Source organism: Arabidopsis thaliana, chromosome 3 (assembly GCF_000001735.4).
Source record: "Arabidopsis thaliana chromosome 3, partial sequence".
NCBI classification, from domain to species: Eukaryota; Viridiplantae; Streptophyta; class Magnoliopsida; order Brassicales; family Brassicaceae; genus Arabidopsis; species Arabidopsis thaliana.
Window position 1 is genome coordinate 9384286 of NC_003074.8, and position 16152 is coordinate 9400437.

At 32.1% G+C, this 16152-nt stretch overlaps 3 protein-coding genes and 1 pseudogene across 5 annotated transcripts; 3 read left to right on the forward strand and 1 right to left on the reverse strand.

Moving 5' to 3' along the window:
- Positions 1 to 4027: 4027 nt before the first annotated feature.
- AT3G25725 lies at positions 4028 to 8781 on the forward strand (annotated as a pseudogene; the record flags this gene model as incomplete). The annotated part of the gene is made up of 1 exon: positions 4028 to 8781.
- Positions 8782 to 9225: 444 nt separating this feature from the next.
- On the reverse strand, positions 9226 to 10049 carry AT3G25727 (non-LTR retrolelement reverse transcriptase; the record flags this gene model as incomplete). The annotated part of the gene is made up of 3 exons (NM_148750.1): positions 9226 to 9555; positions 9819 to 9918; positions 10018 to 10049. The coding sequence occupies 3 exons, from the start codon at positions 10047 to 10049 to the stop codon at positions 9226 to 9228; spliced, it is 462 nt and encodes a 153-aa protein (NP_683592.1).
- Positions 10050 to 11986: 1937 nt separating this feature from the next.
- EDF3 (ethylene response DNA binding factor 3) lies at positions 11987 to 13481 on the forward strand. The gene has a single exon (NM_113472.4). The coding sequence runs from the start codon at positions 12220 to 12222 to the stop codon at positions 13219 to 13221; it is 1002 nt and encodes a 333-aa protein (NP_189201.1). The 5' UTR covers positions 11987 to 12219; the 3' UTR covers positions 13222 to 13481.
- A 17-nt stretch (positions 13482 to 13498) lies between these two features.
- On the forward strand, positions 13499 to 15520 carry MAP1B (methionine aminopeptidase 1C). 2 transcript variants are annotated; one of them, NM_113473.3, is made up of 10 exons: positions 13499 to 13629; positions 13791 to 13824; positions 13904 to 14141; positions 14215 to 14376; positions 14498 to 14539; positions 14619 to 14690; positions 14762 to 14841; positions 14909 to 15009; positions 15093 to 15140; positions 15220 to 15520. In NM_113473.3, the coding sequence occupies exons 1-10, from the start codon at positions 13521 to 13523 to the stop codon at positions 15366 to 15368; spliced, it is 1035 nt and encodes a 344-aa protein (NP_189202.1). In that variant the 5' UTR covers positions 13499 to 13520; the 3' UTR covers positions 15369 to 15520. The 2 variants fall into 2 exon arrangements, with proteins under 2 accessions (NP_189202.1, NP_001326796.1); NM_001338764.1 differs by having other exon boundaries at positions 13501 to 13629; positions 14215 to 14539; positions 14619 to 15009; positions 15220 to 15513.
- The last annotated feature ends 632 nt before the right edge of the window (positions 15521 to 16152 follow it).

Below are 16152 nucleotides of genomic sequence, written 5' to 3' on the forward strand. Positions count from 1 at the left end.
AACCCATATTGAAACAGTGGATTAATTATATTTTATTTTTTTATTAATGTTGATTCAAAAACCCGTCCCTCCAAATCCGTCTTGCCAAAAAGTCAATATAATCTAAACATTTTACCTAATAACATAGGAGTGCACCATATTTATTTAATAGGGGAATGTATCATATGACCCGAATGCATTTTTATCCAAATCCACCAAAAAAGTCTTGCAAAAATACTATAGATATAAGAAACGATAGTCGGTTTTGATAGATATAAGATTAGCAAATATATTAGTTAGCTTAAATTAGTTAAAGAATACAAATTAAAAAGGTATATTACACTTTATTCAAATATAGTATCAAAACTTATATAACACAGAGATTTGATAATTTTTTAATTGTTGAATACTTTTTTTTTGTGCTAATTTTTATGTGATTAAGATTTAATTGATTTCATATATAAAATATTAAATTGACTTATTTGTTTATAATTTGGTAACAGATAGATATTTGAATATTCAGTATATTTTGCTTCAGTTTAGGAAATCTTTGATGACCCGTCTTTAGATCCAATAAGCCCTATAATTTAGAGATTAATCTGCAGTATACCGCATGTAGGCTTATATTTTAGTTAAACTAAAAACTTTTATTGTAAAGATGATTTAAAAATATATGATATTATTTTATTTGATTTTAAATGTATAGTAAACTGTGAATTGTATATGTTTTGTTGATATTATATTTTAGATCGATATTAATACAAGATGGTATACTACATGTGAAACTCTAAAATTAACAATCAAAATACAAGTGTATAATTTTAAACACTAAACAATATAAATAATATCAACAAAACATATACAACTCGCAGTTTACTATACATTTAAAATCAAATAAATAATATCATATATTTATAATATTATCATACATTTAAAATCAAATAAAATAATATCATATACCTTCTCACATACACACCTATCAAAAACTTAAAACCTTTCAAAACCTCTTGGTATATTCAAATTAGGATTCTTCATTCATGGAATCATTATTCCAAGGGTTTTGAGATGTCTTATGAAATGATTTTGGCAGAAGAGGATGTAAAAAATTTCGAATAAAAAGTAGTCAGCAAAACATATGTTTTTTTTGAAAATTTTTAGATAATTAAATCAGAGAATAGGGTTGGACATATGAGTAACCCATTCGAGTTCGGATAGAACCCGTTCGGGTTTGAGATTAATGGTATATGATTTACTACCCAATAGAATAATTCTAAACATATGTTTTGTTGATATTATCTATATTGTTTAGTGTTTAACATTATACACTTGTAGTTTGATTGTTAATTTAAGAGTTTCACATGTAGTATACCATCTTGTATTAATATCGATCTAAACCCGTCAATTCTAGGATTTTCCAGCTTGTATTAAAAATTGAATCACATCTAATATGTTATTAACTATTGTAGTATATAAGATTATAAATTTTCAATATAATATGTATGAAATTGAATATAAATATTTCAAATTTATGTCCCGTTACTCAGTAGAAAGTTTTCTTAAATCTATTTTTCACCCGTTATAATATTATTTCATGTATTGAACAATTTATATTCGTTTTTAAAAATTCAAATTATGGCATATGCGGAAAAACTCTAATTATTTTTTTATAATGATGATATTATTATTCCGTAAAAATAGAATCATATAAAGATGAGAAGTGAACTATAATAATTAATAAAAAATTAAGATGATAATTTAGATACCAAATATAATTTGTTGATTTTAATTAGATACTTTTTTGGAAATTAATAATGTATTTCGTTTTTCTAATTAAATTAAATTAATTAAAATTTAGATATCAAACCTTATATGTTGATTTTGATTGGCTATTATTTTTGGAAATTAATAATGTATTTCGTTTTTTAATTAATTTAATTAATTAAATTAGTATTTGATTTTTAATCCTTAAAGAGATAAATTAATTTACTCTTTAAAATTTTATTTTTAATGGCATATCTATGTAATTATTTATAAAAATTAAGATTATATTTAAAATGTATTTCCCAAATAATATAGTAGAATAATAATTAAAAACAAAATTAATTGGCTCGTGAACAAAACGATAAGAACTAACAAGAAAACATTATTATTGTTGACAAATAAAAACAAGAAACATTATTATATTAACACCTAACGCTGCCACACCTTTTATAAGATATATGTTTTCTTTTACAACTATCTGAATCTCTAATGTAATAAAAATATATGAATGATGTCACTGGTAGTTTGGTACCAATTCCATGCACAACATTGTAAACCATTTTCATTTTAGTGTTCTTTGAACCTTTTGTAAATAAAAACAATATTAAACCAATGGAACTCATTGTATAGTTAATTAATAACTTTCGAATCCCAAAAAAGTTCCGAGTAACGTTTTTTCTCGTCTCTATATTGGATTGTAAAAACAAGTAAAATATATATCCGGGTCAGTTCTTCTAATCAAAATAATCAAGAATGCTCATTAGATTAGACTGGAATATTTTGATAAACATCCATAATTAGAATTGAAAGTTCTTAATTTAAAAAACAACAACTAAATATAAAGTAACGAATACAGGAAAATTATATTTTCTATTCTAATAATATATGTTGATTGTTGCATATTGTCTTTTTGGTTTAATAATAATCGTTATCTAAAGTCTAGAAAAAAGTTAATTATAGGTATATCTTTTTAGTAATTCTTATCCAAATACTTCAAAGACACGACATACAAAGGACAATAAAAAGTACATATCTATAACGAGATCGACCTTTGATCTTAGAAAAATAAAATGAGTTAAGAATACGAATATACGATCGATCCCCAAGAAAATAGATGTGTAATTTGGGAGTATATATTACTTTTTTTTTTTCGTCAGGAGTATATATTACATTTTTACATTTATCTATAAAAGAAATATATTGTGTTAATACACTAAAATCAGATAAAGAATTAAATAATTTAGCATATTACGCGGCTGCCGACAATAGATGTGGAGTATGACTTCACGTAGACATATTAAGTCATCTAGTGTCAATATATTAAATTGATTGTTGGGTTATAATTGATCTTAAAGTGAGCAAGTTTTATGTCGCACCAAAAATAAACTATTGAGTGTTATGTGCCTAACACTTAAGAAGTTAAGATAATCTCGAGCGCTTTTAATTTAATCTAAACAAGACTAATGTGACTAATGTGCATAAACATTCGCTTTGCTTTTTTTCATCACATCCTATCGATGGCATAATCATATTCTCTGGATACGTTATACTTTTGGGTCGGCAATTCACGTTTTTATTCGGCTATATATTGAGTTTTCTTATTTAAAAGAATATTGAAATAATACATCTAATCAAAAAATAACAAAACATGTAGCATAGTGATTTATACTAATATTTTTGTTGTGGATCATCATCATTCAGACTAAATATGTATTGTTATTGATTGAAAAAAAGATAGTTAAGTTTCTCTAAACTTGTGAAACTAATCTATTTGAAAAGCATCTTGAGATTTCATAAATATTTTTAATGAAATATAAATTCGGGGTCTATTGGGATAGTTGGATTGGTTTAATCTGGTTAACTCCGGTTAACTAGATTTCGGTTTAAGTTTAATGTGCATAGTATATAAACTTGAGAATGTAATTAATTCAGTTTAAAAAAGCTTTGTAACAACATTTTATCAGATAATAAAGTTCGTTATATCTCTCTTCTTCTTCTCCGATTAGACTTCCGATCATCGGATTTATTATGGTATCAGAGCCATACAATCGATTCTCCCGCTTACTCTTTCGTCGGAGATGAGCTTGTTCTTAGCTTCATTGTGTTTTTCGATTTGCGATCTTTCACTTTGAAGATTTGCAATTTCGTTCTTTGGTTCGCCGGAATCTTGCTTTTCCGTTCTGTTTTCTTTTTATTTCTCTTCATTTTGACCTCCTGTGTTGACGATTCTAGCTTTCTTTACACAAATTCATCACACATTTCTTTGTAATTTCTTGTTCTTACACTGAGAATGGGATATTATGCTCCTCCATCGATTCCAGTGACTCGACCTCCGATTTCGTCGAATGGTACTGAACAACCTCGTTTTCAAACGGATCAGTATGATAATCCGTATTATCTTCATAGTGCAGATCACGCAGGACTTGTTCTTGTGTCAGATCGATTAACATCTTCTTCAGATTTTTTGTCATGGCGTCGATCCATTCTAATGGCATTGAATGTTCGTAACAAGTTGGGATTCATCAACGGTATGATTTCTAAACCTCCAATTGATCATAGAGATTTTGGAGCTTGGTCAAGATGTAATGATATGGTCTCGACATGGTTGATGAATTCTGTGGATAAAAAGATTGGTCAGAGTTTGCTTTTCATAACAACTACAGAGGGAATTTGGAATAATTTGCTCTCAAGGTTTAAACAGGATGATGCTCCTAGGATTTTTGATATTGAACAAAAGCTTAGTAAGCTAGAGCAAGGTGCTATGGATGTTTGCACATACTATACAGCTTTACTTACTTTATGGGAAGAATACAAGAATTATGTGGATCTTCCTGTGTGTACTTGTGGTCACTGTGAATGTGATGCTGCTATGAAATGGGAAAAGATGCAACAGCGTAGTAGGGTTACTAAATTTCTTATGGAATTGAATGAGGGATATGATCAAACAAGACGACATATTCTCATGTTGAAGCCTATTCCTACAATAGAAGAAGCTTTCAATATTGTAACTCAAGATGAGAGACAGAAGTGTGTTAAGCCATCTACTAGAGTTGAAAATGTCGCTTTTCAGAGTGTTGCTCCTCCCATGATGAATGAAATGGATAATGCTTATGTTGCAGCTTACAACACTGCTAGACCAGTACAGAAACCTGTATGTACTAACTGTGGGAATGTTGGACATACAATTCAGAAATGTTACAAGATTATTGGTTATCCACCAGGACATAAGATAGGTGCATCAGGATATAACTACAGGGGAACTACTCAAATGCAACCAAGAATGCAGATGCAACCTCGTATGCAACCTCAAACTCAGATGCAAATGATGCCTTATGCAAATTCTATGCAGAAAGCTAATGCAGTAGCTCATGTGTATAGTGAGAATAGTTCCTATCCTCCTGATGGTTATATGCCTATGCCTATGGTTAATCCTTATGGATCTTTGGCTCCTTAGTATATGTCGCATGTTATTCAAGGTGGTAACAGTGTTAATCTTCAAGCGTTTACTCCTCAACAAATTGAAAAATGGTTTCTCAGTTTCAAGCTCAAGCACAAGTTCAAGAGTCTATAGCTGCTTCAAGCACACTTACGGCTACTGTTTCTGAACATGGTTTAATGGCTATTACTTCAACTTCTGGTACTGAAATTCTATTCCCTTCTACTAGCCTGAAATATGAGAATAGTAATCTCACTTTCCAAAATCATACACTTTCTTCCTTACAAAAGCTTTTACCACATGATGCTTGGATTTTAGATAGTGGAGCTTCTAGTCATGTGTGTTCAGATTTAGCTTTGATTAGAGAACTAAAGCATGTGTCTGGTGTCACTGTCACTTTACCAAATGGTACTAGGGTTCTGATTACTCATACAGGCACAGTTCATATTTCACAGAAACTCATTTTGCATAATGTTTTGCATGTTCCTGATTTTAAATTCAACTTGATTAGTATTAGTTGTCTAATTAAGACTTTAGCTTGTTCTGCTAATTTTTATGTTGATTGTTGTTTGATTCAAGAACTTTCTCAGGGCTTGATGATTGGGAAGGGTAGAGTATTTCACAACTTATACATTCTTGAGACTGCGAATCAATTTCTTTCTGCATCATCTCCTGCATCATCTTATGCATCATCACCTGCAACTTGTTCATTTTCTGGATCTGTCATTGATGGAAATGTGTGGCATCAGCGTCTAGGACATCCGTCATCTCTAGTTTTACAAAAACTTGTTAGTGTCATTCCTGCTTTACAATCTTTTACTTCTTCATGTTCGATTTGTCCCTTAGCTAAGCAAAGACGATTAGCATATATTTCTCATAACAATTTAGCTTTGACACTTTTGATCTTGTTCATTTGGATATATGGGGTCCGTTTAGTGTTGAATATGTTGAGGGTTTTAGATATTTTCTTACTTTGGTAGATGATTGTACAAGAACCACATGGATCTATATGTTGAGAAATAAAAAGGATGTTACTACTATTTTTCCTGTCTTTGTTAAGCTTGTTGAAACTCAGTTTAAAACAAAAATAAAAGGGATTCGTTCTGATAATGCTCCTGAGCTTGCATTCACTGAATTGGTTAAAGAAAAAGGAATGATGCATTATTTTTCATGTGCTTATACTCCACAACAAAACTCAGTTGTTGAGAGAAAGCATCAACATCTTTTAAATGTGGCTAGGTCATTATTGTTTCAATCTAATGTTCCATTGCAATATTGGAGTGATTGCATACTTACTGCTGTGTTTCTCATTTAACCGTTTACCATCACTATTATTGAAAAATAAATCTCCTTTTGAACTTTTACTTCAAAAATTACCTGATTACTCTTTGTTGAAAATTTTTGGTTGTTTGTGTTATGCTTCTACTAATCAAAATGAAAGAACCAAGTTTTCACTTAGGGCTAGAGCATGTGTTTTCTTAGGTTATCCAACTGGTTTTAAAGGATATAAGGTGCTAGATTTGGAATCTCATTCAGTTTTTATATCTCGTAATGTTGTGTTTCATGAACAGACTTTTCCTTTTAAAACTAGTGAGTTACTTTGTAAGGCTGTTGACATGTTTCCAAATACTATATTGCCTTTGCCTGCCCCATTGCATTATGTAGAAACAACACCTTTGATAGATGAGGACTCTCTGGTAGACACTACTGCATCATCATCATCATCATCATCATCATCTGCATTAGATCCTAGTATCATACCATCTAATACTAGTACAGAGATGCATGATTCAGACCCTAGTTCTGTTCTCATTACTAGGCCTAAACGCACTACTAGAGCTCCTAACTATCTATCTGAGTATCATTGTTCTCTTGTTCCTTCTATATCTACCTTACCACCTACAGAAAGCACATCACAAACACTTCCTCCATCACCTAAAAAGACTTCACCACATCCCATTTCCACTACTATATCATATGATCGATATACTCCATTGTTTCAATCGTATATCTTTGCCTATAATCTTGAAACAGAACCAAAAACATTTCGCCAGGCCATGAAATCAGAGAAGTGGACAAAGGCAGCTAATGAAGAGCTACATGCTCTTGAACTCAACAAGACATGGACTGTGGAAACTTTACCTAAAGATAAGAATGTTGTTGGATGTAAATGGGTTTTCACAATCAAATACAATGCTAATGGAACAGTGGAAAGATATAAGGCACGTTTAGTGGCACAGGGCTTCACTCAACAAGAAGGTATCAATTTTCTTGATACTTTTTCTCCTGTTGCTAAACTGACAAGTGTGAAGTTTATGCTTGGTATTGCTGCCATCAAAGGATGGAGTCTAACACAGATGGATGTGTCAAATGCTTTTCTCCATGGTGAATTGGATGAAGAAATTTTTATGAGCTTGCCTCAAGGCTATACTCCACCTCAGGGAACTACTTTACCTCCTAATCCGGTTTGTCGACTTCTTAAATCTCTTTATGGATTGAAACAGGCTTCACGCCAATAGTATAAGAGATTGTCTTCAGTCCTATTAGGTGCAAACTATATTCAGTCTCATGTTGACAATACTCTCTTTGTTAGAGTAACTGCGAACTCCTTTGTTGCTGTGTTAGTATATGTGGATGATTTGATGATTGCCAGCAACAATGATGAGGCAGTGCAACAATTGAAGGCTTTGTTGAGATTTGAATTCAAGATTAAGGACTTAGGTCCAACTCGTTTCTTTCTCGGGTTAGAGATATCAAGGTCTTCAAAAGGATTTTCAGTCTGTCAAAGAAAGTATGCTCAGAATTTGTTGACAGATTCAGGTCTTCTGGACTGCAAACCGAGCTCTATACCTATGGATCCTACAATACACTTTACAAAGGACATGGGAGTACCATTACAGAATCCAACGTCTTATCGTGATCTTATTGGCAGATTACTTTACTTGACGATTACAAGACCTGACATTACTTTTGCGGTTCATCAACTCAGCCAGTTTATATCTGCACCATCTGATGTTCATTTACAAGCTGCACATAAGGTTCTCAGGTATATTAAATCAAACCCTGGTCAAGGCTTAATGTACTCTACAGACTCTGAATTGTGTCTCAATGCTTTCTCGGATGCGGATTGGGCTACGTGTAAGGATACCAGAAGGTCAGTTTCAAGTTATTGTGTTTATATTGGCACTTCATTGGTATCTTGGAAGTCAAAGAAACAGTCTGTGGCTAGTAGGAGTAGCACAAAATCTGAATACAGGAGTATGGCACAGGCCACTTGCGAGATTATATGGTTGCAACAACTCTTGAAGGATCTTCATGTTTCAGTCACTAGTACAACTAAACTCTTTTGTGATAATAAGTCTGCACTTCATATTTCTATGAATCTTGTGTTCCATGAAAGGACCAAGCACATAGAAATAGATTGTCACACTGTGCGGGATCAGATAAAGGCTGGAAACTTGAAGGCTTTGCACGTTCCAACTGAAAACCAACACGCTGATATCTTGACCAAGGCTCTTTATCCTGGACCCTTCCATTACTTACTGAAGTTAATGTCACTGTCAAGTCTATACCTTCCAAATCATGTTGCTAAGGTAAAGACTTGAGGAGGGGATATTGGGATAGTTGGACTGGTTTAATCTAGTTAACTCCGGTTAACTAGATTTCGGTTTAAGTTTAATGTACATAGTATATAAACTTGAGAATGTAATTAATTCATTTTAAAAAAGCTTTGTAACAACATTTTATCAGATAATAAAGTTCGTTATATCTCTCTTCTTCTTCTCCGATTAGACTTCCGATCATCGGATTTATTAGGGTTCCCAGTTTTGCAAAATTATATTTCAGACATACATTTATTTTAAAAAATTGCAAAATATTAAATAGTTCGAGATGGTTCTTGAAGACTGTCATGCAGTTTTTTTTTTTTTTTTTTTTACTTAACTTACCTTCATTACTTTCAAAAACTTGGATAGAACTACACAGTGTCTCTCGCAAAAGTAACACGTAAAAAAACAACAAACAAAGAAAAAAACAATCAAAAGAACACATTAGGCATTGAACATGCCGAACCAAGTAGCGAGGAAGGAAGTCCCTTGATGTCCTAATCTCTGAGCTCTAGACAAAGGATCCAAGTGACAGCGGATTAAAGCTTTTATCTCCAAAATAATTCCAGCAGCAGGTCTTGAGGTAGCATTGTTAAGTCGAGAGTTTCGTTCTTTCCATAGAGTGTACACCGAAGCTTGATGAGCAATCCTAAGAATCATAGTCACATTCTTGTCATGACAAGGATTCTTAAGCCATCTAACTCCATCCCCAAACAAATGAGGAGGAGAAACATGGGCCCGAGAGGTGAAATAATTCCAAACTTCTCTTGCAAACTCACAATAAAAAGAAAAATGTTGTCTTGTTTCATCTTGCGAATTGCAAAGAAGGCATACATATGGAACACTAAGTCTCCAACTGATAAGCTTGTCTCTAGTATGCAGCATGTGCCTCATATTCACCCAAGAAATGAATGCATGTTTGGGAACCCTTCCTTTAAACCAAATAGCCTTGGACCAATCCACTCTATCCTCTAAAAAATTTAATTGAAACCATGTCGCAGCTGAGGGAAACACACATGAAGCTCAATTCCTCTAACCTTCCACAAGAAGAGATCATCTTCTGCATCATCTTGGAGGTTCACCACATTAGAAACCGGAAGACAGTTATTGAGCATTTGAATAATTGGGTTCCTGTTCCTACTTCTATTAATCCACCATTCCCCATCATCTTGGAAGTTTTTTCTTTTTCTTAATTTGTCTTCAGATTATGTTTCTGTTTGTACTCTTAAATGGAACCCAATTTCATAAGGAAACATGACATTTCTCATTTCTTTGTTTCATAGAGTTATATTCCGTATTTGTTAAAACTAGTTTCAAAAAGTGATATTAGCTGTTGATAAAGAAAAAAAAAAGGTGATAATAGCTTGTTTTATAAAAGTACACTTGAGAAAAAGAAAAACAAAGGGTGGTACTGTTGAGTGTTGACATATGATCGTTATTACCTGTAATAGTATTAAAATTATTGTTATATGGGATTTGGCCATACAAGCGACCGACCTAAATATGGAAAGTAAGATGACGTAAGCAAAGCTTATAAAATTTATTTTCCACCTATCACGTTTTTGATCGATGATACGAAGCTATACTAAGTTTTTATTTTTTTAATTCATCAGTAAACTTTTACTAAATAAGGTAATACTATACAAAAAAAGTTAAAAGTAACTTTTTAAATAAATTTTTTGATATTCGCTTTTATAATCGGTAACTATTAAAGCGGTATATTTTATATTAAAAGTTTAAAAAATCCTGATAAGTAGAAAATAAAATAAAAAATTAAAGAAAATTTGGGGAAAAAAAATCATATTAATATATACTTCATATTTTTATTCACTAAGAAAATATCTTTTTCATATTTTCTCTAATTTATTTTCTGAAATTTATAAAATAAAATTATTGTAGTAAAACAATTTATAATAAAAATTAAATTTTATTTTTAAACAGTGATTGCTATTTTATTTACAAATTAATAGTTAATTCAACTCTAAAGCTAAAATTAGAATATTGTTTTTGGTTATGAAATCATGTGTATGAAAGTAACAACATTTTATTTTTTGAGTATTAAATCGCACAATGTAATTATATATATTTTTTTCAATCAAAAATAATGTTATTAAACATCCAAATAAAAAAGGGGGATTTTTTTGGCTTTTTCCTTATATTTTGCTCTAAAAATAGAGATGAATAGTGTTGCCTAAAATTTAAAAATATGTTTTAATACTAAAATTTGTGCTCATTATAATATATGTAATTGTTATATACATAAATTTATGTGTGTGTATATATATATATATATATATAGACCAAAAAGTTGAATATAGACGATGATTTATTTTCTCTTTATGTAAGCACGGATCTGATGCTATGTATACAAAAAAGATAGAATAACGAAAAGGTATGATCTCGAGCATTGAACCATTGCATTTGTATATACATGAAGGATTCATGCTTGCAAAAAGATCCTCACGGAACAAAATTCATTGAGATTTGGAGAAAAACATATTAATTTTTAGTGAGAAAGGAATAATATCGTAACAGTTAATTTGCATCTCTATAGTAAGAAAATAGATCGAATTCCTTCAGCTCCAACTTTTTTATTTATTTTCTTTTACAACAATTTGCTAATCATTATATTATTTTAATCACCATGCTTGTAAATTAACAAATTGTATATAACATCAGGGGGAATGAACTTAACTAAATAATATTCTATTTATCATGTGAATCTCTTTTATATCTTATGGTCCACTTGCCGACCCCACTTCCCCATGCAGCCCACAACATATTCATATCACCTTTTTTCGTCGTGAATATCATAAAAAAAGTTTGGTGATAATCGGTATCAAACAGTGAAAGGAATGGTATATATAGAGCAATCATAAAATAAAAAATAAAAATTAAAGAAACTTAAGATCAAACAAGTTTTGCTGATTAATAAGTAATAACCATAAAATATAAAATAAATTTAGATTCATGATTTTTTGGGGGTACTTTTAGCTATAGTTTTAATATATGCATCGTAGATATATATTGATTGAGTTAATTTATTTTATATATAATTATTTGTTTAATTGAAACATAAACCTAATATGGAAATGCGAATTTAACCTTCTTTTTTTAAGTATTCTTTATCTTTTGCATGAACCTTCCTTTGTATTTAAGTTGACCCACAACATATACACACACAAACCCATATTATTCCGATACACCTACCCATATATTATACCATCTCCTTAAAACACACTACAAGTAATAAAAAGGACGGAACTTTTTTTTTTAATAACATACATGCACACTTGATGTTTCTTATTTCCCCTTGTCTCTCTATATATACACACATTCATTCACACACGTTCACACATATACATTCACATTACTAATCTCTCAAGATTTCACAATTTTCTTGTGATTTTCTCTCAGTTTCTTATTTCGTTTCATAACATGGATGCCATGAGTAGCGTAGACGAGAGCTCTACAACTACAGATTCCATTCCGGCGAGAAAGTCATCGTCTCCGGCGAGTTTACTATATAGAATGGGAAGCGGAACAAGCGTGGTACTTGATTCAGAGAACGGTGTCGAAGTCGAAGTCGAAGCCGAATCAAGAAAGCTTCCTTCTTCAAGATTCAAAGGTGTTGTTCCTCAACCAAATGGAAGATGGGGAGCTCAGATTTACGAGAAACATCAACGCGTGTGGCTTGGTACTTTCAACGAGGAAGACGAAGCAGCTCGTGCTTACGACGTCGCGGCTCACCGTTTCCGTGGCCGCGATGCCGTTACTAATTTCAAAGACACGACGTTCGAAGAAGAGGTTGAGTTCTTAAACGCGCATTCGAAATCAGAGATCGTAGATATGTTGAGAAAACACACTTACAAAGAAGAGTTAGACCAAAGGAAACGTAACCGTGACGGTAACGGAAAAGAGACGACGGCGTTTGCTTTGGCTTCGATGGTGGTTATGACGGGGTTTAAAACGGCGGAGTTACTGTTTGAGAAAACGGTAACGCCAAGTGACGTCGGGAAACTAAACCGTTTAGTTATACCAAAACACCAAGCGGAGAAACATTTTCCGTTACCGTTAGGTAATAATAACGTCTCCGTTAAAGGTATGCTGTTGAATTTCGAAGACGTTAACGGGAAAGTGTGGAGGTTCCGTTACTCTTATTGGAATAGTAGTCAAAGTTATGTGTTGACCAAAGGTTGGAGTAGATTCGTTAAAGAGAAGAGACTTTGTGCTGGTGATTTGATCAGTTTTAAAAGATCCAACGATCAAGATCAAAAATTCTTTATCGGGTGGAAATCGAAATCCGGGTTGGATCTAGAGACGGGTCGGGTTATGAGATTGTTTGGGGTTGATATTTCTTTAAACGCCGTCGTTGTAGTGAAGGAAACAACGGAGGTGTTAATGTCGTCGTTAAGGTGTAAGAAGCAACGAGTTTTGTAATAACAATTTAACAACTTGGGAAAGAAAAAAAAGCTTTTTGATTTTAATTTCTCTTCAACGTTAATCTTGCTGAGATTATTTATGTTGTAAGTTGTAACAAGTGGAAAAAATTAATTAGGTGTCAAACAAATCTTGTGTTAATATTCTTTGTATAATGTATGGATGAGCTGTTATTAATTACTGTAATTTTTAATTGGGCATACTCGTAATTTTAATTGGGCATTATTGGTTTATAGGCCCATTAAAGTGTTTCTTCCTCATATTCTTTCTTTGGTCCGTTGCTTATTCACCAGGGAAAAATGTTGCAGAAGATTTCTCAGTCTATTTCTTTATGTAACGGCGATCAATTTAAGCCGTTAATATACCTCGCCGGAGCTCCGACGAACTTCATCTCTTCCCCTCTCTCAGGTTGTTCTCTACTTTACTTTGTTTGTTTCGTCAAATTTCATGTTTAGGTTTCGAGAAAATTGATTGTGAAGGAATTAGTAGAACTTTGATTGGACTAATGATTTTTTTTTGGAATCTATATATGAATCATGATTTTGGGTTTATGTATTGTTTTGTTTCAGGCAAGAAGAAATCATCTTCTCTGAGAATTAAAAGGTATATAAAAACAAAACTAAATTTACATGAAGGTGAAATTTTAGTATATAGTTTTAATTTGATACATTTTATTTTGTAGGATACAACAACTTCAAAGTACATTAGAAGATAGAATAAATCCACCACTAGTATGTGGAACAGTATCGCCACGTCTTAGTGTTCCTGATCATATACTAAAGCCTCTATATGTTGAGTCTAGCAAAGTTCCAGAGATATCAAGTGAATTACAGATTCCTGACTCTATAGGCATTGTGAAAATGAAGAAAGCGTGTGAGCTCGCGGCTCGTGTATTAGACTATGCAGGAACTTTGGTTAGAGTAAGTTACTTTTGAATCTCTAACTATGATTGAATCTCTTTGTTGTAATGGTTTTTTTGTTTTGTTGTTGCAGCCGTTTGTTACTACAGATGAAATTGATAAAGCAGTGCATCAGATGGTTATTGAGTTTGGTGCATATCCTTCACCTCTTGGATATGGTGGATTTCCTAAAAGTGTTTGTACATCGGTTAATGAATGTATGTTTCACGGGATTCCCGATTCTCGTCCGCTACAGGTTTGGAGTAGCATGAGAATTCTCTTTTGTAGTATATATGTAACACCCCGGTTTCAGGAATATGGTGGTGCATGCGGAGAGGTTTATAATATATCACTAATCAACAACTTCTTGTATTCAGAATGGAGATATTATAAACATCGATGTTGCGGTTTACTTGGATGTAAGTATATATTTCTAAGTTTCTTTTGCTAATCTCATTCAGATTTTAAACTTCGGATGGATGTAACACTTTGAAATAGGGGTATCATGGAGATACGTCAAAGACTTTCTTATGTGGAGACGTCAATGGAAGCCTTAAACAACTTGTCAAGGTTAATGTGTGCCTCTAACTTTCGAACTCTTAGGAACCTGTTAGAAGCTGACATAGTTATTGTTCTTAAAGGTCACAGAAGAATGCTTGGAGAAAGGTATATCGGTTTGTAAAGATGGAGCAAGCTTCAAACAAATCGGGAAGATAATCAGGTACTAAATAGTACTAATCCCATTCAAGGGAAGTTAGGAGGATCAGTTTTAATTATATTTTCAACAGTGAGCATGCTGCAAAGTATGGCTATAATATGGAGCGATTCATCGGTCATGGTGTAGGAACGGTATTACACTCGGAACCTCTTATATATCTTCATAGTAACTGTAAGTAATATAAACTGGCTTTTTCTGTAAGAACTCTTCATTATGATGGAGTTTTTTTTGCTGAAAAACTCTGTTTTGTGCAGATGATTATGAACTTGAATATATGATTGAAGGTCAAACTTTTACGCTCGGTTAGTATTATCTATATAGAATTTGATGAATGCATTTATACTCTTTTATGAAGTGTTTGGTTCCTATTTTTTTTCACAGAACCAATTCTCACCATTGGAACAACAGAGTTTGTAACATGGCCTGACAAATGGACAATTGTGACCGCAGATGGTGGTCCGGCCGCACAGTTTGAGCATACAATTCTTATTACCACCACTGGTGCAGAAATTCTCACCATATCATCATGAATTATATCACAATGTTACGGAATTTACATTATGAACCATCCATTTCTGTTGTAAATAAAAGAAAATATAAACTGTTTGGTTCTGAGCAGTTGATGTTGGTGTCGTTGGCAATTCCTATCCCTGTGATAAATGGTGGATTGGTTCTGAGCAAAAATTAATCACATGAACATTCAAATTAAATCTAAAATCGAGTGATTAAATATAAAAATTAATCATATGAAACAAATTAATTTTATGGCACCTCTAAAATGATTTTGGATAAAGATCACTTGTGATGTGAAAACAAATTAATTACTGGATACAAAGTTAACTCGGCACCAAAAAATCATTGCAATGTGATGAGTAGATTCATTCAATAATATCGGAACTAACTTTAACGTTGTGATGTGAAAACAAATTTAATTTGGCCTTTCTAACGATCAAAAGACTGGATACCGAGTAATGTTTGTTTTGTTACATACTTTTGTATAGGACTCGACATAAAACTAGAAATCCGAAACCGAACCAAATAGTTATAAAACCCGAACTGATAATGAATATATACCATGCACAGCTGAATCTTATAGTAAATATATACATTTTGATTAGTTTATTATGAGTTTTTAGTTTTTTACTATGTTTCAAAACATAGTGGTTGTGGTTTGTTTAATAATGGTTTTAGAAGAATCTTACTTTATTATCTAAAAAGTAAATAACAATTTAGTGTACCATTAACATTTTAATAAGATGACATTAACAAACTTAATTAATATCAGAATCTTCTATATCTTATGTCAGGGTAAAG